The sequence below is a fragment of the Procambarus clarkii genome, chromosome 4, assembly GCF_040958095.1.
Source record: "Procambarus clarkii isolate CNS0578487 chromosome 4, FALCON_Pclarkii_2.0, whole genome shotgun sequence".
NCBI classification, from domain to species: Eukaryota; Metazoa; Arthropoda; class Malacostraca; order Decapoda; family Cambaridae; genus Procambarus; species Procambarus clarkii.
The window spans coordinates 29,837,091-29,860,182 of record NC_091153.1 but is presented as its reverse complement, the minus strand read 5'-3'; the positions used below and the strand labels follow the sequence as shown (position 1 = coordinate 29,860,182).

Genomic DNA, 23,092 nt, shown 5'->3' with positions numbered 1-23,092 from the left:
TGGCTTGCAGCCTATTCTACTACTAAAGTATTAATGTCCTATTGCCACATACATAAGTAAATATTGTGGCCTAACTAGCCTACTCACAAAGGGGTAATGGGAGGGAAAATGATCTACCTTACATTCCTGGCTCACGACGCCTGTCCCTCGATGGTGTGAGTTTCCCACGCTTCCTGAGTCGATCATTGACGATCCAGGAACGTTCCACAGGTCCTCAGGTGTCGTGGAGCCTTCGCGTCGTCGACGTTCCAATCCCTGAGATTCAGCTACCCCAATCCTGGTTCATCGATGGGCACTGAGCTGATCACTATTTTCCCACACTCGCCCCTTCCACAGGGCGTTGCTCCTTGTCCTAGGAACGGTGTCGTCCTTCCAAAACCTTCAGTGGATGTGACCCGGTCACAGCTAGGCTTGCCCGCCACACCTTTCCAGGCCCTGAATGTCCAGCGTCGCCGCCCAGCGTCGTCGCCGAATATTTTCCAAGTTTGGCACTCTTTTGCTCAATTTACTTGGTTCCTTTTTGCTTCCCAGAAGCGCGGGGTCTCCAATACTTCAGATGGGCTGCAATAGCCAGCTCTAATCCACTAAGAAAGGCTTGTAGGGCCTCAAATCCTTGAGAGCTGACCGAGGTGCATCCTCTCGCCTTCACGGTCAGGTCAACTCTGACGTTGGCGCAGCCCGGGGCACTCGGTGACGTCACGGCGGGCCCTGATTGGTCGCCCGCGACCTAAGTCGGCCAATCCGTGGTCTGCTAGTGTCCCTTCCAAAACGTCATATCTGCAGTAGGGGATACTCTTTCATTTTATATCAGGGCGCCAATTTCCCATTACTTACAACTTATAATGTAACTTTCTCCCTTAACTGGCAGCCGGTCTGGTCGCCACATATATCAATAGAATCCTTGAATCTCAGAGAATCAGTAGGGAGAGCTGATATGACTCTTTAAGCCGGCAAACGAAAGAAATAGGAGAGGGCACCGTAACATACCCCTCCCCTTAAAATAAGAGTCATATCGGAAGAGCAGCACTCAAGAGGGCAACCTATACTGTTGCTCCCTCCGTTCCTGAAGTGTCACTCCTCCAGTTTGTGACGTGGCTCGTACCACCTTGCCAGTCACTTGCCTCATTATATCTCCCCCTCGCATAGGACCGGGTGTGATGGGTGTTCCCTGAACACCTAAAAGAAATCCTCTCTCCGTGGCTACGAGTGTACTCCAACGGCTCGTTACCACTGTACGATTCAGTGCATGCAGCGCCTCCACCGCGTCGTGCACTCCGAGATAGTCTTGCACTTCCACTGCGTCTTACAGGTACTCCATGTTTCCTCTCATGAGCTCCTCTTCGCCAATCTTCTCTCTTCTCGGTTCCTCTTCTCCCATAGGTGCGTTGTCTCTTCACAGTGGCACTTGTCACCTGTACTCCATCCAGCAGCTTCCTCTCTTCCACACTAGGCTTTTGCGATGGCCCAATGCCCCTCTTGTTAGGCTGGAGCCTTCCCTGGGTGTACCTATTCCCTGCTTTCTTCGTATTGCCTTTCCTATACCATTCGCTCCTTCGTTCCCGACGAACATTTTCATCTCTCCAAAAGATTCTCTTCCCTGCAGACGTCTTCTTCGGTTCGTGGTTGGGCTCATCCACCTCCCTGTGGCTCACCTCACCACTGTGGTTCATCTTGCACCTACCACTATTCATCTGGCTGGCATAGGGTGCACTGCGTCGTGGCTCCTCCACTCTGCCCCTCACTGCCGTTCGCCCATCCACTGAGCTTACTTTATTCACGTTTCTGTGTGGAGGGAGTGCGGTCTGCAGCCTCTTCACCGCCCCAGGCGTTTGTACAGCTCCTCCTCGCCACTCCTCCACACGCATCATCAGGCTTAGTCGGAGGTCCTCGTCGGGGTTTTCCACGACCTCTCTGCACTCTCGCCCTCGTTGTCGTCGTCTCTGGCGACGTTTTCCCTGGCGAAGTCGGCTTCCTCACTACCATCTAGAACGCCCGATACCTCACCTGGCAGGGTTGTACCGCTGCTTGCAACATAGGTACTCCTGGCCCAATCGGGTTGTATCCTGCCTCCTCCGCGGTCATGACCGAGCACCATCTGTACATGCTCTAGGGATAACTTAGGGGCTACAGCTACTATAGCTTTCTCGACTCCGCAGTCGGCAATCAGCTGTACTTCGTGAAGTGGCAACCTGCATTCCTCCCCCACACTGCGTATCCTCACCACTCCCACAGGTGAATCATTAAATTCCTTGGGGAGAATACTCCTGGTTACCATACTTATGTCAGCACCCGTATCTCGAAGAACGGCCACCTCCACTGGGTCTGACTTTCCAAACTTCACGTTGGTTCCGAAAACGAAGGGATGTTCACCCAACTTCATTTCCCAACCATTCACTTTGGGTCCACTATAATATGGGGTGTGAACAAACACTCTCTCCTCTTCCAGCATTAGTCCTATATTCCTTTGGTGCTCCTCATACTCGTGGGCATAATGTCCTCTCACACCACAGTTGAAGCATCGGCTGCCTCCCTTGGGCGGCCACTCGCCAGTCCCCCTGGCGGTACTACTTGCAGACGTTCCCTGGGTCCTCCTCGGACTCCCTGTCGTCGCGTCCGGGACTGCAGCACTTGCTCCCGAGCTAGGTCCACTGCTCACAGCTTGGGGCTTCCTCCCCGCGTCCCTTGAGCTCTTGAACCGGGTTACTTCATAGGGCCCGCTACTCTTGGGAGAGTCCCCACCCGTCCTCGCTCCTCCTGAACTCCTAAGGTTCCCTCCCGACTTGGGGTAAGGCGAGTGTCTGGGTGGCCCCTCCCTCCTGAGATATAGTGCCTCCTCCAGCATGTCGGCTCGGTCAGCTGCAGCCTTCAGGTCCTTAATACCTGCTTCTCTCACCCTTACTCGCAACTCAGGATGGAACACTGACATAAACCTCTCCATCACTATCAGTCGTTTGATATCATCCGCCGACTCCGCTTCCTACGCCTTCAACCATCATAGGAATTTCCGTTCCATATCCCTGGCGGTCTCGGCATAAGCCTTTCCCGACGCTCTCGTACACTCTCTGAACCGCTTCCGGTACATCTCCGGAGTCAGCCGGAATGAGTGGAGCACCGCATTCTTAATCGCGTCGTAACTAGTACACTCCTCTAGGTCCAGCATGTTGTAGGCTTCCCGGGCCTCACCAGTCAACCTGCCCTGGACCAGAGCAGCCCAATCATCTTCCGGCCACTCCTTCAGAGTTGCTATCCGTTCAAAGTGTTCGAAGAACGCCTCAGCTTCTTGTGGTTCGAACGTAGGTAAGTCACGTTCCCTTACCTTGAGGTCATCGCGCCGTGCAGGTAGTGAGGGCAGACCACGTTCAACGTGACGCAATTCGACTTCTTTCTTTGCCTTTATTTCCTCCAGTCGCAGTTGTCTCTCTCCTTCTTCTCGCTGCAGCCGAACTTCTCGCTGCAGCTCAGCTGCACGTTCCTCTCGCTGCAGCTCAGCTGCACGTTCCTCTCGCTGCAGCTGTAGCCGTGCTTCTCGCTCACGCTCATCTCGCTGCAGCTCAGCTGCACGTTCCTCTCGCTGCATTTGCGTTTCTCTTTCCTCTCGTCGCAGCTGGCCTTCCAGTTGCATCTTCATTATTTCCAGTTGCAGGCTCCTCTTACTACAGCTGGACCTTCCACTGCTCCCATGTTCACTGTGAATTCTCTCCACACTGGCAGGCGCTTGGGGTGGCTCTAGTCGGGACGGTTCACCTTGCGACAGCTCTCCTCGGGACGGCTCCTCTTGAGACGGCTCCTCTCCCGTCGCCTTGTCTCGAGCTGTGAGCTGTGCCATGATCTCTATCCTTCGCTCCCCTACCTTAGTCGTCCTCAACCTGATCCCAAAGCGGTTTGCCACTTGTTGGAGCTGGGCCTTGGTACACTCTTCCAAAATTCTCTAGTCCCTTGTGTCAATAAATTTCTTTACTTTGTCCTCACCCATCTCTATATCATTGAGCATACACGACAGCACAGACAAGTTAGTAGGCACTAATTTCACCGTTTCAGTCCCTTAGCTGGTCGAGTAGCAGTACCACTGAATTCACTGGCCACACTGTATTTGTACCCTGGCAACGCTTGTCTTGAAATCTGGGCCACACTGTAGCTTGATCCACGCTTCCTGGCGAAGTTCCCAGTTCTTGGCTACCGGGGTTCGAATCCTGGCAAGGTCGCCAGTTCTTGTCACGTGGGGGTGGGCCGGGGCTCTGCTAGCACTCAGCTGCTAGGGGCTCAAAAGGCCGAATACGCAGCCCCTCCGACTCCCGGGATTCACCGGAGTCTCCTTGGTCACACAGGAGAGGACTAACAATGCCCACCTCCGCAGGTCTTTGCTTCCACCACAAAAGGGGGTGCCACTGATTCACCCTGGAAGCCCTTCAGTAAACACGGGGAAACTACTGTTAATAGTTCCGGCCTAGACCCGAGGACGAGTGAAGGAAGACTCAGGCTTACCTAATAACCAAATCCTCCCTGAGTCTTGCCTGCCAGACAAAAAGGTTGCAGGAACTCCTTTCTTGCCTGTCTTCTCTATCTTCTTCTTAACAAGGTCGCCAGCTGGGTTATTATATCTGCACCCCATCAATGCAGTTCAGTGGGTGTATTATATATTGTTTGTAACCAGAAGGTTGCTACTCCCATAGATCTGCTACTAGACTGTCGGCCCAGGGTACTCTCCCAGGAAGGTCTGTGTGGCTTTACCTCTCTCTAGCCACTATGTTACTAATTGCCACCATTCAGGCACTGATGCTGATCGGATGGATAAAGGTACACTTTTATATAAGTCCGTGCTGTCTTAACCACTCTCCAGGCAATAAAAACTTCTATAGAGAACATAGTGTTCCCTAGGTGGTACTATGATAACCTTCGTGTATGCTCATAGAGAAATATTATAAATGGAGGCACACTTAAACACAATGATAAAAGTGTGAATTTACTGATGCAAATTACATGATCACACATACAATCACAAGTAATACATTAATATGAAAATAAGGATAATAAGTCTGAAGATCGTCAGCCTCTTCTTTCACGACCTCCAACACTCCTTCAACTGGGCAGAAAGACAGGAGTCCCACACTCTCTCACAGGAAGGCCTCTTCACCACGTCGGCGCCTCTTCTTCACTGTCCTGCCATCCATACACACTGTCCCCTCTGACAGTCCTGGACACAAGCCGCCTTGCAGTCTATTCTACTACTAAAGTATGAATGTCCTATTGCCACATACATAAGTAAATATTGTGGCCTAACTAGCCTACTCACACAAGGGGTAATGGGAGGGAAAATGATCTACCTTACATTCCTGGCTCACGACGCCTGTCCCTCGATGGTGTGAGTTTCCCACGCTTCCTGAGTCGATCCTTGACGATCCAGGAACGTTCCACAGGTCCTCAGGTGTCGTGGAGCCTTCGCGTCGTCGCCGTTCCAACCCCTGAGATTCAGCTACCCCAATCCTGGTTCATCGATGGGCGCTGAGCTAATCACTATTTTCCCACACTCGCCCCTTCCACAAGGCGTTGCTTCTTGTCCTAGGAACGGTGTCGTCCTTCCAAAATCCTCAGTGGATGTGACCCTGTCACAGCTAGGCTTGCCTGCCACACCTTTCCAGGCCCTCAACGTCCTGCGTCGCCGCCCAGCGTCGTCGCCGAATATTTTCCAAGTTTGGCACTCTTTTGCTCAATAAACTTGGTTCCTTTTTTGTTTCCCAGAAGCGTGGGGTCTCCAATACTTGAGATGGGCTGCGATAGCCAGCTCTAATCCACTAAGAAAGGCTTGTAGAGCCTCAAATCCTTGAGAGCTGACCGAGATCCGTCCTCTCGCTTCCAAGGTCAGGTCAACTCTGACATTGGCGCCGCCCGGGGCACTCGGTGACGTCACGGCGGGCCCTGATTGGTCGCCCGCGACCTAAGTCGGCCTATCCGCGATCGGCTAGTGTCCCTTCCACAACGTCATATCTGCAGTAGGGGATACTCTTTCATTTTATATCAGGGCGCCAATTTCCCCTTACTTACAACTTATAATGTAACTTTCTCCCTTAACTGGCAGCCGGTCTGGTCGCCACATATATCAATAGACTCCATGAACCTCAGAGAATCAGTAGGGAGAGCTCATATGACTCTTTACGCCGGCAAAGGAAAGAAATAGGAGAGGGCACCGTAACAATATATATATATATATATATATATATATATATATATATATATATATATATATATATATATATATATATATATATATATATACATATATACATATACACATATACACATATATGTATATATATATATATATATATATATATATATATATATATATATATATATATATAAATATATATATATATATATATATATATATATATATATATATATATATATATATATATATATATATATATGTCGTACCTAGTAGCTAGAACGCACTTTTCAGCCTACTATGCAAGGTCCGATTTGCCTAATAAGCCAAGTTTTCATGAATTAATTGTTTTTCGACTACCTAACCTACCTAACCTAACCTAACCTAACTTTTTCGGCTACCTAACCGAACCTAACCGATAAAGATAGGTTAGGTTAGGTTAGATAGGGTTGTTTAGGTTCGGTCATATATCTACGTTAATTCTAACTCCAATAAAAAAAAATTAACCTCATACATAATGAAATGGGTAGCGTTATCATTTCATAAGACAAAAATTATAGAAAATATATTAATTTAGGAAAACTTGGCTTATAAGGCAAATTTGGCCTTGCATAGTAGGCTGAGAAGTGCGTTCTGGCTACTAGGTACGTCATATATATATATATATATATATATATATATATATATATATATATATATATATATATATATATATATGTATATGGTTGAATATGACCGCATATTCTGTATTTATTATTTTCTGGTTTAGGGCTTCTATCCCTCTAACTATTTTCTTAGCATCAGGGCTTAGTTGAAATAGGAGTTTTCCAAAACTCATTTTCGTACTTTTAAGGTGAAGAAAAGAAGTGATTTACTATAGAATGTATTACACTTATTTATACAATTTGCACAACGTTTTGAACCTCCATGGTTCATTCTCATATGAAGACATCTTACAATGCTGGTTGATTTTATACCCGCACTGGGTCAGGTGATAAGACAATAAAGGTGAAAACATGGGGGGATACATAAGGGATAAATGTAGGGTGAAACATAAGAATATAAGAATAGAGGTAACTGCAGAAGGCTTATTGGCCCATACGAGGCAGCTCCTATCTACATACAAAGATTAATCTAGTGTAATTGGCCTGTTATGTTGGACATTGTCTTCTGTGTTGGCATCGTTATGTTCTGGTCTCGTCCTTACTCTCATGGTGGGTAGAGTAAATAGTTTCGTGATTTGGGTGTTCATGGTAGGTTGTTCTATTCTTATGTGAATTGCTTCAAGAATTTGTAATCTTCTTGCATCTTGGGTTTTGCCTATTATGCAGGTATTCTTGTTCAACATTTCTCTTGTTAGAGTGATGTCATGGGCTTGTCTCATGTGATTCCTAGGGGCACCGGATTTGACGCACATGTCAAACGCCTCGTCAGCTAGGTCTACGTCATACCTATGTACTTAGAGTGAAGGTTACATCCTTCGTGGGGGCAAGTGTACATGTATACAACGCTTAACTGCTGTAGAGGGTTCTCCGTCGGCTTGGGGCTGTTTTTGATAAGAAGTTCGGAAGTCTTCTTGGTTTTGTAGAATATTATCAGGTTTATGTTTTGGTTAGGAGTAGTGCTTTTTACTCCTTTACGGATTATTTCTTTCATTATTCTTTCCTCTTTTATATGTTCACTGTGCATGGTTGATTTGTAATATAATTTTATTGGAGGTATTATGGTTTCTGTTCTAGGTTCTGGATTATACCAACGGTCCAAGTGTCTTCTTATAGCAGCGTTTATTTCCGCGTTGCTATATCCGTTGTTCAACAATACCTGAGTTACTCTTTCAAACTCTACTTACGTTGCTCCATTCAGAGCAGTGGGTAAGAGCTCGACGAATATAAGCATTGAGAACACTGGCTTTGTATCTTTAGGGGCACTCACTTCTACCGTTCAGGCATAATCCTATGTTGGTGGGCTTGGTATATACGTTGGTGCTTAAAGAGGTTCCTGTTTTTGTTATTAGTACATCCAAGAATGGCAGACTGTTATTTTCACTATTTTCATGTGTAAATCGGAGTACTGACTCTCTCTCTAGATGTCTTTTTAGGTCAATTAGTTCATCTGAGTCTTTTACTATTACGAATATGTCATCTACATAACGGCAATATACAGTTTGTTTTTGTCTGTTGCTGAAGACCCTGTCATTGATGGTTCCCATATAAAAATTAGCAAATAAAACTCCTAAGGGGGAGCCCATTGCTACTCCGTCTATTTGTAAATACATGTCTCCTTGTGGACTGATGAAAGGGGCTTCCTTTGTACATGCTTCGAGAAGACTCTTCAAGTGTGGCTCAGGTATGTCTAATTTAGGGGTGCTCTCGTCTCTGTATACTCTGTCCAGTATCATTCCTATGGTTGTGTCGACTGGGACGTTGGTAAATAGGGATTCAACGTCCAGGGAAGCGATGATTCCATCGGGCTGGGTAGATTTGATCTATTCTAGGAAATCTGCTGATGATTGTAGACTAAACTTACTTGAAGTGTATGGAGTTAGGAGTTCATTGAGTTTTTTTGCCAGGTGATAAGTTGGAGTTGGTATTTGGCTGATTATAGGGCGTAGTGGGTTACCTGGTTTATGTGTCTTAACATTGCCGTAGGCATATCCTAAGCCATAGTCGCCTTGAAGTTTATTGAAATGCACACTTATGTGAGCTTATGTTGCTGCCTTCATCTATGCATGCCTTTTTTGTTGTCATCATACTCCTGCCTGGGTCTTCTACTGTTTGATGGGGGATTGTAGATTACCAAGATCACAATCTTCCTCCCATCTGCTGTCAGAGTTCCACGTATGGAGCTTGTGCTCTCATTGGTAGCCCAATTTCCCAGGTCTTCAAACTTCCATTTCTGCTTTATTAGAAGTGCCACTCCCCCTCCCTGTCTCTGTGTCCTCTCGTTTCTTATCACCTGGTAGCCCTCTGGAAAGATTGCATCCGAGATCATGTCATTTATTTTAGTTTCCACTACTGCAAATATGTCAGGATCTGTCTCACTCCCTCTTTCTTTTATATCTTCTGCTTTATTAGATACCCCATCAGTATTGGTGTACCAAACATTGAGATTCTTCATGGAAACTCTGGTACCAGAGTTCGCCCTTTCTCTGGGGTCTGGGGGGATCCGGGGGGTGTCTGGGGGGATCCGGTGGGTGTCTGAGGGCGGGGTGAAAGGGGTCGGGAGGAGTGCTTGGGGGGCGAATGGGGGCTGGGCATCTAGAAAGGTAGGTAGGAAGGTCTGGGGTAGGGCCTGGGTAGGTAGGTCTGGAGTAGGAAGGGCATACTGGGTCTGAAGAATAGGGAAGGTCTGAGAGGCATAGAGGGGTTGAAAGGTAGCGTTAGGTTGAGAGTCAGATAGAGGTTGAGAGGCTGGGGTGAGAAGTATAGAGGGGGGGGGGAAGAAGAGGGGTAGATGGAACATGGATAGTGAGAATGGGAGGGAGGTTGTATTAGTCAAGGGGAACTCAGGGGTAGGTGTGGTCATTGGGGCAGAAGAAGGGAAGAGGGAAATGGAGAAAGAGGTGGGGGGTCCCCCCGTCCCCCATGGTGGGTCCATGTGCCCCCCTCGCAAGGGTGGTGAGCCACATGGAAGGAGAGGGGCTGTGGAGAGGTGAGGGCTAGGCGGGTTATGGGGGTTGAGGGGATGAGTGCTGGGCCGTTTTGTGGGTTGAAGGGATGAGGGGGTCCTTGGAATGTGGGATGAAGCAGATGAATTTGAATGCAATGGGGTCAGAGGGGTCAGGGGAGGTGTTGGGGAGACAAGCAGGGGCAGGGAGGGCTGATTTGGGGAGGTAGTGTCCTGGGAAGCAGGTGTATGCTGGTTAGCACGGGGTGGGGTTCGGGGTAGGTTAGCACTGGGGTGTGTATCTACGCTCAAATGGGAAGAGTTGTATTGTGGAGTTTGCTCGCTCTGTGTGCTATCTGTTCCTCTTTTGTCATGTATCTACATTTTGTTCCAATGCCCACTGACTAGCCCATATGTTCCTATTTTGTCATGTATCAATATACATGTTGTAGTAGTTTTCTCTACCTCTGAGTAAGTGTTTGTGATGCAGTATGTAATCGCCTGCCTCTTCGTTAGTGAACTGTACCAGGACAGGTCGTTTCTTGTCATAGTTGTATGGCCCAATGCGGCGGTGGACTTGCACCTCATTCCCTGCCATCTGGGATCTGATATCTCTCAAGATCCCCTGTAGCTCCAAAGCTTGAATCTCTATCCTTTCCTGCCTCGATGGTGCCTTGGCTTCAAGTAATCTATGGATTATGATTGACCTCTTTCTCAGTGCAAGGTCATGCTGGTCGCCTCCGCCCTGGCTGACCCCCACTCCTCTCACTTGCTACTCCATCCCCCACTACTCCCACTTCCCTTGCCATGCTTCCCTTATTCCTGCCCAATTCATTTGTTAGCCTAATTATTTCTTCTTTCCATTCTACTTTGCTCTTCCTGATTTCCTCTTGAATATAATCCATAAACTCTTGTTTGTGTTTTTGAACCTCGTCCTGTACTGTATCATATTAAAAATTTCACTTTCAATCCCCTGGAATAGATCTTCTATCCAAACATCCTTCTTCTCTACAAATTTCCCAATCATCTTCTCAACAAACCTATCCTCTTCTTCAATCATAATACTGCTGGACCTAGACACCCTTCCAGGCCTAGTCATTGTTATAATCCACAGGGGGTTCCAAGTACCTTACCGACCTGCTAACACAATAGGTGAGTGAATCTCCAAGCGTCTCCCCACGTGGTGTTGGGAGGGTTGCTGCTTGGGGGTGAGGTCACGGTTGGTCACAGGTCTGCTCCACTCTGCACACTGCCACAGTGCTTCAACAACTATTTTTAATTATGATACCTATGCTGTTTTTCTTCACTACCTTATGGCTTTAGTCAAAACCCAAGATTTTTCATTCACTTGTATACACTTTTTCACTTCAAACTAGTCTGATTATCCCTTCCACTCCACTAGTGAGCCAAGAGCTCCCAATCCACATCCATCCAACACAACGGTCACATCCAGTGTGTACTCACCTAATTGTACTCGCCTAATTGTGCTTGCGGGGGTTGAGCTTTGGCTCTTTGGTCCCGCCTCTCAACTCTCAATCAACTGGTGTACAGATTCCTGAGCCTACTGGGCTCTATCATATCTACATTTGAAACTGTGTATGGAGTCAGCCTCCACCACATCACTTCCTAGTGCATTCCATTTATTAACTACTCTGACACTGAAAAAATTCTTTCTAACGTCTCTGTGGCTCATCTGGGTATAAAGTTTCCACCTGTGTCCCCTTGTTCGTGTCCCACTCGTGCTGAAGAGTTTGTCTTTGTCCACCCTGTCAATTCCACTGAGAATTTTGTAGGTGGTTATCATGTCTCCCTTTACTCTTCTGTTTTCCAGGGATGTGAGGTTCAGCTCCTTTAGCCTTTCCTCGTAGCTCAATCCTCTCAGTTCCGGGACGAGCCTGGTGGCATACCGCTGAATCTTCTCTAACTTTTTCTTGTGATTAACTAGGTATGGACTCCAGGCTGGAGCTGCATACTCCAGGATTGGTCTTACATAAGTGGTATACAGGGTTCTGAAAGATTCCTTACACAAGATTCTGAAGGCAGTTCTTATGTTGGCCAGTCTAGCATATGCCGCTGATGATATTCTTTTGATGTGGGCCTCTGGGGACAGGTTCGGTGTGATATCAACCCCCAGATCCTTCTCTCTATTTGACTCTTGCAGGATTTCCCCTCCCAGATGATACCTTGTGTTCAGCCTCCTGCTCCCTTCGCCTAATTTCATCACCTTACACTTTCCCGAGTTGAACTTTAGCAGCGATTTTCTAGACCATTCCTCCAGTCTGTGTGTGTGTGTATGTGTGTGTGTGTGTGTGTGTGTGTGTGTGTGTGTGTGTGTGTGTGTGTGTGTGTGTGTGTGTGTGTGTGTGTGTGTGTGTGTGTGTGTGTGTGTATTCACCTAGTTGTATTCACCTAGTTGTGTTTGCGAGGGTTGAACTTTGCTCTTTCGGCCCGCCTCTCAATTGTCGATTAACTGTTTACTAACTACTAATTTTTCCACACCCTACCCCCCCCCCCCCCAGGAAGCAGCTCCCAGGTACCTATTTACTGCTAAGTAACAGGGGCATTCAGGGTGAAAGAAACTGTTCATTTGTTTCTGCCTGGTGCAGGAATCGAACCCGCGCCAAAGAATTACGAGTCCTGCGCGCTATTCACCAGGCTACCAGGCCCCTGTGGATGTGTGTGTGTGTGTGTGTGATCAATAATTTATTCATTATATCAAACTTTACGGAACAAGTGGACTCTTACGTGAAGTTGAGTTTGTCAGCAAAGGTGTGGATGAGCCGGGCATCAAGGCAGTCAACCAGCCGGACCGCTGTTCCCGGGGCCTCGCTCATGCGCTGGTAGTCAAGGTATGGGGATAACACTGCTGCTGTCACTATTCTCATCTTGTGGCCCATAAAGTCTTCGAATCTTTCTGTCGAGATTAACCCAAATTAGCTGTGCTATGATACTAGAAATTCGAGTAAATATGTTGGAAACTGTCTTGAATTTCAATAAATTTGGATAAATTTGGGTAAATTTGGTGGAAATGGTTTTAAATTGGGATAAATTGGGTTAAATTGTGCCTTAGCTGTGTTGGGTTCAGTCAGGTTTGGTAGGAGTGATGCTAGAAAAACAATTCTGGATATTGGCAACAGCTAGATGGACACAGCACTATCACTATGGTATGGTCATAGTCATGGGGTGTGATATGTGGTGACTTGATATTGATTATTGGAAATACACATTACATTTATATGGAATAGGTGAAACGTGGGTAAATTGGGCTTAGGCTGTGTTATGATATGGCAATTCTTGTTAAATGTGGTGGAAAGTGTCTTAAATTGGGATAAATTAAGATTAATTTGGGCAAATTTGGTGAAAATTGTTTTAAATTTGGATAAATTTCGCCTTAGCCATGTTGGGTTAGGTCTGCATTGGTTGGATTGATACTAGAAAAACACATCTTGATTTTGGAAATAGCTAGATGGACACAGCACCATCACTATGAAATGGTCTTGGAAATGGGGTATCTGTGGTGACTGGATGTTGGGTATTGGAAATGTACATTAAATTTAGATTGGATAGGGAAAGCGTGGGTGAATACGGCTTTGGTTGTGCTATGATATTGCAAATTTTGGTAAATTTCGTAAAAGTTGTCTTTAATTGGGTGAAATTGGCTAGATGACCACAGCACTAATACTACAAAATGGTCTTGAGTATGGGGTATAATCTGCGGTGACTGGATATTGGAAATGCACCTTAAATTTAGATGGGATAGGGAAAACTTGGGGAGGGGGTAAATTTGGTTTTGGTTGTGCTGTCACTTCAAATTTCGGGCGAATTTAGTGGAAATTGTTATAAATTGGGTGAAATTAGCTAGATGGATACAGCACTAACACTTACAAATTAATTTTGGGGGGAATTTCTAATGTTTGAGACTTCCCTTGTATTATATTATTAATATTATACGGTATAAGCACTTGTTATTAGTTTGAGAGACGATATATGCAGTTGTCTTTTAGTTTGAGAGATGAGAAACGTAGGTCTCCCCCCGAATATAATGTTTTAGCAGGAAAAAAATGGGATCCTGCAAGTTGCAACATCAGAGAAATATAGGGAGGGATTCATACATTAGGCTGGAAGCAACCTTGTCCAACAGTGTAGTTATTGGGTGCAGAACCATTTAATCTCTTTCTTTGTTATATATCCTCAAATCCATTCCATGTGGCGGTTGGGAAAAGGGTTAGAGAGGCACATAATCGGTTATGGAACTGAACACCACAGTTCGTTTAGCTAGGCTAGTGACAATCTCTTGAAGCTAGTTGCACAATTGTTATTGTCACACTCACACACTACCAAAGAGCCAAAGCTCAACCCCCATAAGCACAACTAGGTAAGTACACATATGTGTGTAAATATGCACCCACGTACAAAAATACATATACATTTCTTGAAATTCATTGACAGTGTTATCTCTGAATTCTGTTGTTTTCACATTCCATTATATAATGTTCTAAAGTATGCAAATAGTTAAGCTGACAGAGTTTACATATGGTCAAAATCAGTGTATGTTACAAACTCCCAGAGGTACTCACACATTGGGGGTTGATATCACGCCAGACCTGTCCCCTGAAGCTCATATCAAGAGGAAAACATCAGCAGCATATGCCAGGTTGGCTAACATAAGAACGGCCTATAGAAACTTGTGTAAGGAATCTTTCAGAACATTATATACCACATATGTCAGACCAATCCTGGAGTATGCGGCTCCAGCATGGAGTCCATATCTAGTCAAGCATAAGACTAAACTGGAAAAGGTTCAAAGGTTTGCCACCAGACTAGTACCCGAGCTGAGAGGTATGAGCTATGAGGAGAGACTATGGGAATTAAACCTCACTTCGTTGGAAGACAGAAGAGTTAGGGGGACATGATCACCACATTCAAGATTCTCAAGGGAATCGACAGGGTTGATAAAGACAGGCTGTTTAACACAAGGGGCACACGCATTAGGGGACACAGGTGGAAACTGAGTGCTCAAATGAGCCACAGAGATGTTAGAAAGAACTTTTTTAGTGTCAGAGTGGTTGACAAATGGAATGCATTAGGAAGCGATGTGGTGGAGGCTAATTCCATACAAAGTTTCAAGTGTAGATATGATAGAGCCCAATAGGGTCAGGAACCTGTACACCTGTTGATTGACGGTTGAGAGGCGGGACCAAAGAGCCAGAGCTCAACCCCCGCAAGCACAACTAGGTGAGAACATTGTCGCATCAGCAATGAGTTTGAGACCAATCACATGTACAGTTTTTCTAAAAATTAAGCAACTGACCTATGTGGAGAGTTAGTGCCATAATTTTTTATGTTTTTTTTTATGCAAGAGTTCTTACTTTCTTGTAAAGGGCATTGCATTTCGCTTGCCTGTTTGGTTATTTGTGCTAGTTTGTGTGGTTTTTGGAAAAGTTATTTTTTGTGTTTGTGGATGTAACTACACGTATAGGTGAGGTTGAGATCTGCATTTGATTTGAAATTAGTTTAAAAGATAACGTTCTCCCCTGAATATATTTCGTAGAAAAAATAATAACATTTAAAAGGGCAAGATACTACATCATTTAGAGAAATATAGGGGAGGAAGGAGAAATTTACTGTGTCCAGTAGCTTGGATGTTGAGGAACTGAACGGAGACCTGCATGACTGGCACAGTCTCAGAGATATATTGGACGATCAAGAGTGTGGAGGATATATAGGGTGCGGAAGAGAAAATTTTTATATCTCTATAACAAGAGAGTATAGAGATATTAAATTTAATAAAATATATTCTGTTATACTGTGTTATATTTAATTGAGATAGATGCTAACATTGAAGAGTTTGTTTGTTTGATATAATATGTCACTAGGTTTGATAATGCACTATTTTCCTTCATTTTAATAGAGGCGCTATATGTGGAAAATATAAAGTCAATATAAATCTGCTCGTATTTTACTCATTATCTATATAAATAATAATGTAAATGTTTGTTTGTTCAAAATCGTTAATCTCCGAAAGTTCTTCGCCGATAGCTTTGAAATTTTGACACAACATTCCATTTGCTTAAAGGCGTGTTTTTATATAATACCTACTATATACATGCCACACCTATGACAGGTAAAAGCATGCCTTTTGAGAAAACAGCGCTATCTGTTGGACGTAGGAGCAACACATGCTGTAATCTCCAGAAGTCGTTCATCGATTGTTTTGAAATTTTAACACAACGCTCATTCGAATACGTGCACGTTTTTATATAATACAATATAAATGACAGAGAAAAACATGCTTTTTTTTAAACAGCGTCATCTGTTGACTGTAAAAGGAACACACGGTATACTAAATATGCTACAATTGCATTTCAATGTTTCCGATTGCATTGTTAAATTGAATTTTCATGGATTTCGATATATTTTCAATTTGATTTAATTATTTTGTGTGACATTGCATTGGAATTGAGCTGTGTTGTTTACCATACCTTTCATTTCGAGAGTAGAGTTTATTGTGTATTTTTTCAGTTTTATATAACTTTTTAACTGTTCTTATTTTTCAGCGATGAGAACATCAGATTATTTGTGTTCCAATTTTCCCAATGGGAACATCACATCATTTGGGAACGCAACGGACAACGAAGAGGGGAATGGTAGGGAAGTCGAGTGGATTGGAGTGGGGATTGCTGGGGAGGACGAGGGAATGGGGGAGTGGGTATTGGTGGAGAGGACGAGGGGATGGGGAATGGAGGATGAGGGGACAGGGGAGTGAAGAATGGTGGGGAGGACAAGGGAGTGGGGAGGATGACGGCACGGAGGGGGATGGGGGATGGTGAGGAGTACGAGGGAATGGGGGAGTGGCGAACGGTGGTGAGGACGAGAGGACAGGGAGGGAGGGAATGGTGGGGAGGACCGGGGGATGGTAGGGTTGGGAATGGTTTGGAGGACGAGGGGAAGGGGAAGGGGGAAATGGTGGGGAGGACAGGGGGACAGACGAGGGTTGCTGTGGCTCAGCAATGCGTGGCCGGGTACAGCTAGTTTTAAATAAATATAGTTTTTGCAAGATCATTGTTGATATGCTCTCATGGTTTGGTGGGGGTGCGGGTACCAGGCTCGGAGTCACGGGGATCAGGATTTGTTTGGCAGGCGATGTGTGGCGGTGTAAGGAGGTACTACTGGGTGTCTGTCACTCCCATGTATCTGGCAAGCAAGTTTATTCAAGTTTAAAGCAGTTTTTTCTATTAAATGCATCACAAAAAAATGATAGCGTGTCTTAGGCTATATCTGTCATAATTTTATTAAAGGTCAGTCAAATCGTTCGCAATTATTATTGCCCTGATGATCTTTTCCAGCTATATTTTAAAAACCTTAACTGAGTTTATGGCCGATTTTGCGGCTTCGGTGAATAGGTAGTTCCATACAATTATTTTTTATTATTTTTATATTACTTTACCCGATGGCCCGCTAGTAGCCATGACGAGGATAGGAAGCCGTCGACTTGTCCGAGGCCTATCCATTTTATCCTGATGATCTTTTCAGCTGTTTTTCTAAAGCCCAGCAGAGTTATATGGCCGATTTTACAATTCGGCGGGAAGGCAGTTCCGTAGGTTTTATTTACCCCCCCCTCCCATGGGACATTGTTTTTATGCCGTCCATTATTCTAACGGCTTAAAAAGTACTATTACTGAGATAAAAATGTTATAATTGAACTAACAGAGTATTGGGATAGAATTTCAGAGATGAATGTAGCTTCAGTGATTAGACTAATAAGAGGAGCTAAATGAATTCATCATTCTCTCTTTAAATGGTGGGGTCTGTCAACGTCTTGAACCCTTCTTGCTTGAGACCCCCCCCCCCCCCACATGCCATCAAACGTGACTATTTCTTTCACATTCTATTTCTTAACATCCTTTTTAATTTTTTAGGAAGGACAAAAAATGCACATGAAAGTAAAATGCAAACCTTTGTAGTGATCGCCAATAGCCTACTGTTCAGAATAAAATCAATAAACTATATTGCTATTTTAGGATTAAAAGTGTTAAGAGTATTAGGTAATGGGCCAGATACCTGACATAAAAATGACTGATGCCCACTAATGTGAACAGCGTTTTTGCTCTCTAAAAGGGCGTGACTATCGCCAATGTTTTCGATATTTTTTCAAAGATCAACATTTGTTTGTGTGATTCTACAATATTAAAAACAACTTCGCGTGCTCCAATGTAAATATGATACACTAGGATCTATAGAAATGCTGCATTATTATTTGTTTGTATTTAAAGAAAAAAATCGAACTGATTGCAATTTTAAATAATGACAGTTTATTGCACTTAGCCCTTAAACAGCCCGTTGGATCATTGCTGGCATCTATTGACAATTTGTCTTATTTTACAATGATGCAATCTTTGCTATAGCGATGATTTTTTATTTACCATGATAGGATCCTGGCGTGAAGAATGATTTCAATATGATAAACATTTTATGGTTGAATGATTAATGGTTCATACAGACCATTATTAACAACTACAAAGCTACCACAGCAATTGAAATCTAAACTTTGGCCATGGAAAGCGGGGAATCTGAGAGGTGACTGGGATAAGCAGTTTCAATATTATAACCAGCCCCCCCCCCCTTCATCACATATAAAAATGCGTTTTTTGCGCTCATTTTAAATTATACAGAGTTCTGCAAGCTCATTTCCCTAGGAAAAACACCAAAGAACTAATTTTAGTACTAGAAAGTGGGGCCCCTGATTTAGATTATATACATAATAATTGTGCATATAATTGGGAAACTGGGGCCCCTGATTCAGATTATAAACACAATAATTGTCAATGAGGCCTGATGGCTGAGTGGACACCGCTCGGGGTTCGTAGTCCTAAGGTTCCGGGTTCGATCCCTGGCGGAGGAGGAAACAAATGGGGAGAGTTCCTTTCACCCTGATACCCTTTTTAACTTGCAGTAAATAAGTACCTGGGAGTTAGACAGCTGCTCTTGAGGATGTGTAACAAAAAGAAGGCCTGGTCGAGGACTGGGCTGCTTGGATGCTAAGCCCCGAAAACATCTCATAATAAGAAGATGGTACATTCATTCCCCATCAAATACACAGGGGATCTATGAAGCTATTCTAGCTTTAAACCCCAAATACTCATCCTTCACATGTAGGCCCTGTTCTATGGTTTGTCTACCATGTCTAAGAACACAATACTATCATGTACACTTGGGAAAAGGCTTACTATACTCATATATTCGACTTTGTTCCCAGTAGATGAGCTTGACCCCCCCCCCCCCCACCTCCACTGCATACTTGACACCCCCATGGGCTCAACAAGGCTAGGGGCCCCTGTCTATGACGTACTAGGTGCGTGATACTGCGCAACTCACGGTGAACCCCCTTGGGACCTCCATACCTAGACACTGGATTGGTCAATGTACTGCCCTGTGGCCATTTCAGACTATGACAGACCTCAGCGCCATCTATGATCCAGTTTCCGAATTAAAACAGTTGACCATCCAATTAATATTACTTTCCCATCATCTAGTTTGCTGTGCTGGGAGATGACGAGCTACCAGTGACAAGCGACAAACATCAGTGAAACAGGGAGAGTGAAGAAGTACTTTGGTCTATCTTGAGACGAGCTAGTCAGTGGGCTAGCTGAGCACTGTGGACTTCACTATTGTAAGGTGCTAGCAAGTGGGCTAGTTGAGCGCTGAAGACTTTTTTTTTAATGAGGAAGAGTCCGCTGTAAGCGTGCAGCCTGGAAGAGACACTGCCGCTGGCAATTGGTTCGGTAGGCGAGTGTGGAGGTCTGTAGGGCCATCCGTATGGCTAAACATGAATTTTGGATGTCTTATGTCTCCACCATTACGTCCGAAACTCTAATGTCGCAGATCTGGAAACATATCCGCAAGATAGCCGGTAAGCTCATTCCCGATGTCTCGCCGGTTCTTCACCTCCGTGATACTCTTGTGGCGGACCCGTTGCAGGTCGTTACCGAACTGGGTTCCCACTTTTCTTCTGTTAGCTCTGGTTCTCATCTTTCTCAATCTTTCCTTCTTCGCAAATCTGTCCATGAATCTCATCCTTTACATTTCTGCACTCATCTCCGACTTCCCTATAACGATCCCTTCTCTCTGAACTTCGGTCTGCCCTTGGCCCTCTGCGGTTCTACGGCGGCGGGCTCCGATGGCATTCATTATGAGATGCATCGCCATCTCCCTCCGTGCATCTCTCAGTATTTACTGAGTGTGTATAATCGGATCTGAGAGTCGTCGTCAGTCCCTGAGGACTGGCTTGATTCCGCTGTCCTCCCTGTTCGAAAACCAGGATCTCTGGGGACTTCCCCTAAGGACTTTCGCTCTATTGCCCTCACGAGTTGTGTCTGCAAACTCTTTGACCGTATGGTTAACGTTCGTGTGATGTGGTTCTTAAAACACTATCACCACCACTGCCCCCTTCTCATTTTGATTTCCGCAAGTGCCGCAGCACAACGGATGTCCTGGTGAACTTGGAGGTCTATAATCGTACTGCTTTTGTTGCGAAGACCTCCGTTGTTGCCGTCTTTTTAGACCTAGAAAAGGCTTACGACACCACTTGGCGATATCATATTCTGTCCCAACTTCATTCTTTTGGCCTTCGTGGTAATCTCCCTCTCTTTCTCCAAAGCTTCCTCTCTCGTCGTTCATTTCGAGTCAGGCTTGGTACCACTCTACATCTTTTCAGCAATACGAAGATATGCCCCAGGGTAGTGTTCTGAGCACTACTCTTTTTCTGGTTGCCCACAATGGTCTTCTTTCCTCTTTTCCTTCTGGCATCTTCTCCGCCCTCTGTTTCGACGATCTTACCCTTTGCTGTCAGGGTGATGATTCGCCTCTCCTTCAACGCCGGCTTCAACTTGCAATTAATGTCGTGTTGTCTTGGGTCACCGATTATGGCTTCAGGTTCTCTACGTCTAAGACTTGTGCTATGACTTTTACTCGGAAGTGTGTCTTTCTTCTTCCTTCTTTGTAGCTTCCTGCCAAACACAAACCGCAACTACAACGTTAGTACAACGTTCGAACAAGTTTTAACACCTCCTAACCAGTTATAACAACCCATATAGCAAGTTGTAACAACGTTCTAATACGTCATAAACACGTTAAGCCACGTTACAACCTTATTACAAGTTGTACCAAGCGGAAGATAGACAGTTACGGTTTGTGTTTCCAGGGTTTATGGTCACCCCATTGTGTACAAGGATTCTGCTAAGCTTTTTGGAGATGATTTTTGACACTCGTTTGTCTTGGTCGCTCCATATCTCTTACCTCCGAGTTGAATGCTCTAAAGCCCTTACCCTCCTTCAGGTGTTGTCCCATAGTTGCTAGGGAGCGGATAGGCACACTCTCTTCGCTTTACATTCCTCTCTCGTCCTGTCTAAACTCAATTATGGTTGCCATGCTTACTCGTCTGCTCCTCCTACTCTTCGCCGTCTTGATGCTTTGCACCATACCGGGTTGCACCTCAGTTCTGGTGCCTTTCGTTCGACTCCCGTCTTCAGCTTCTATGTTGACACTGGCTTCCTATTTCTCCAGGACCGCCGTGATCGCTACTGTCTAAGCTATCTTGCGCGGTCCTTGCAACATTCTTCCTCTCGCCTCTGTTGTGCTTTAACTTTTACCCCTCCTGTGGTTCCTGTTCCTCTTTACCACCTCCCAGTTTCTGTCCCGTTATCTCGCTTACAAGATTCTCTTTCGGTTCGTATTTCTAATTTTTCTCCTCGTGTTGTTCCTTCTTTGCCCCCGTGGAGAGTCCCTCTTCTGCAGTTTTGTACATCCTTAACCCACATCACTAACGCTTTTACCCCTCCTTCGGTTCTGAAATGCCTTTTCCTTGAGCACTTTTCTTCACACTCCTGCTCCGTTTCCATGTTCACCGATGGGACTAAGTCTGCGGACGGTGTAGGCTACTGTTGTTTTTCCTGGCAGCACTTATATGTGTCGCTTACCTCCGGAGACTAGCATATTCACAGCGGAACTTTATGCTATTCTCTATGCTTTTCGTCTTCTGCTTTCTCGTTGTCAATCTTCTTTTGTTGTGATCGTTGACTCTCGTAGTGCCCTCATGGCTCTTGGGTATTTTAATCCAGATCATCCGGTGGTTGTCGAGATACAGCATTGGCTGTTTCTTTTTGCACAGTAAAGTTAAGTCAGTTGAGCTTTGCTGGGTTTCTAATCATATTGGTGTCTCTTAAATGAGCGTGTGGATGCTGCCACTAGGCAAGCTGTCTGCTCTTGTCCCATCTCTCGTAAAAGTATTCCTTATTCCGACTTTTACCCAGTTATTCATTCCTCCATCCTTATCCGTTGGCAGGCTTGTTGGTGTTCTGTTACTGGTAACAAACTGCATACTCTTAAGAGTTGTGTGTCTTCATGGCCGTCCTCCTACCACTGTAACCGGCGGTGGGAAACGGCTCTGGTGAGGTTGCATATTGGCCATACTCACTTAACTCATGGTCACTTAATGGAGCACCGCCCTGCTCCTTATTGTCCAAATTGCATTGCCCCTCTTATGGTCGTACATATCCTTGTTGAATGTCCTGACTTCTGGGACGAGTGTGTGTCTTGTTTTCCGACCGTCCTCCGTGGTCTCTTGTGCCTCGATAGAATTCTTGGTGAATCGGATACTTTTGATATCGTTCGCCTTATGCGTTTCTGTTCTCGCATTGGCCTCCTTGTTGATATTTAGCGCCCTCTGATTGTTTAGCACTTTTGATGGTGCTACATAGAGTTCCTGGTTTGGTGCCTTCTTTTGATAATCAGTTACTTAGAGGGGGAGATGGGACAGACCTTGGCGTCAACTATGATCCAATTCCAAACTAAAACGGTTAACCCTCCCATTAATATTAGTTCCCATCTTCTAGTCTGCTGTGCTGGGAGTTGACGAACTACCAGGGACAGGCGACAGACATCAATGAAGCAGGGAGAGTGAAGAAGTACTTTTGTCGACCTCGAGATGAGCTAGCCAGTGGGCTTGCTGAGATCTGTGGACTTCAGTATTGGAAAGTGCTAGTTGAGCGCTGAAGACTTCACTTGTTGAGCATACTAGCGAGTATGCTAAGAAGGGTGGGGGTATGCTTGAAGACGTCACCATAACTGCAGCTAGCTTGAGGGCTAGTATTGCGTTGAAGACCTCGTCAGATTAGGGAAAGTATTGTATGTCATCTTTGAAGCTAGCTAGCGTGAGGGCTAGTTATGCTCTGGATGATCTCTCATAGTGAATTGTAGATAGTGATGATGGATAATAAGAACGGTTATTTTAGGGGCTATTTAATTTCTAACCTTAAACATTACACT

The 23,092-nt window shown here is 45.1% G+C and overlaps 1 protein-coding gene across 1 annotated transcript in view; it reads right to left on the bottom strand.

Annotated features, from left to right (window-relative positions):
* The window catches only part of LOC123749431 (glutamate receptor ionotropic, delta-1-like), a 37,990-nt gene extending 16,324 nt beyond the window's left edge, over positions 1-21,666 (bottom strand). Inside the window, exons 1-3 of the mRNA XM_069335545.1 lie at positions 21,593-21,666; positions 20,606-20,775; positions 12,515-12,683 (exon numbers count right to left, since the gene is read on the bottom strand). Of these exons, the coding sequence (XP_069191646.1) occupies positions 12,515-12,683; positions 20,606-20,775; positions 21,593-21,666 (413 nt within the window). The remainder of the gene's footprint in view (positions 1-12,514; positions 12,684-20,605; positions 20,776-21,592) is intronic.
* Between the last annotated feature and the right edge of the window lie 1,426 nt (positions 21,667-23,092).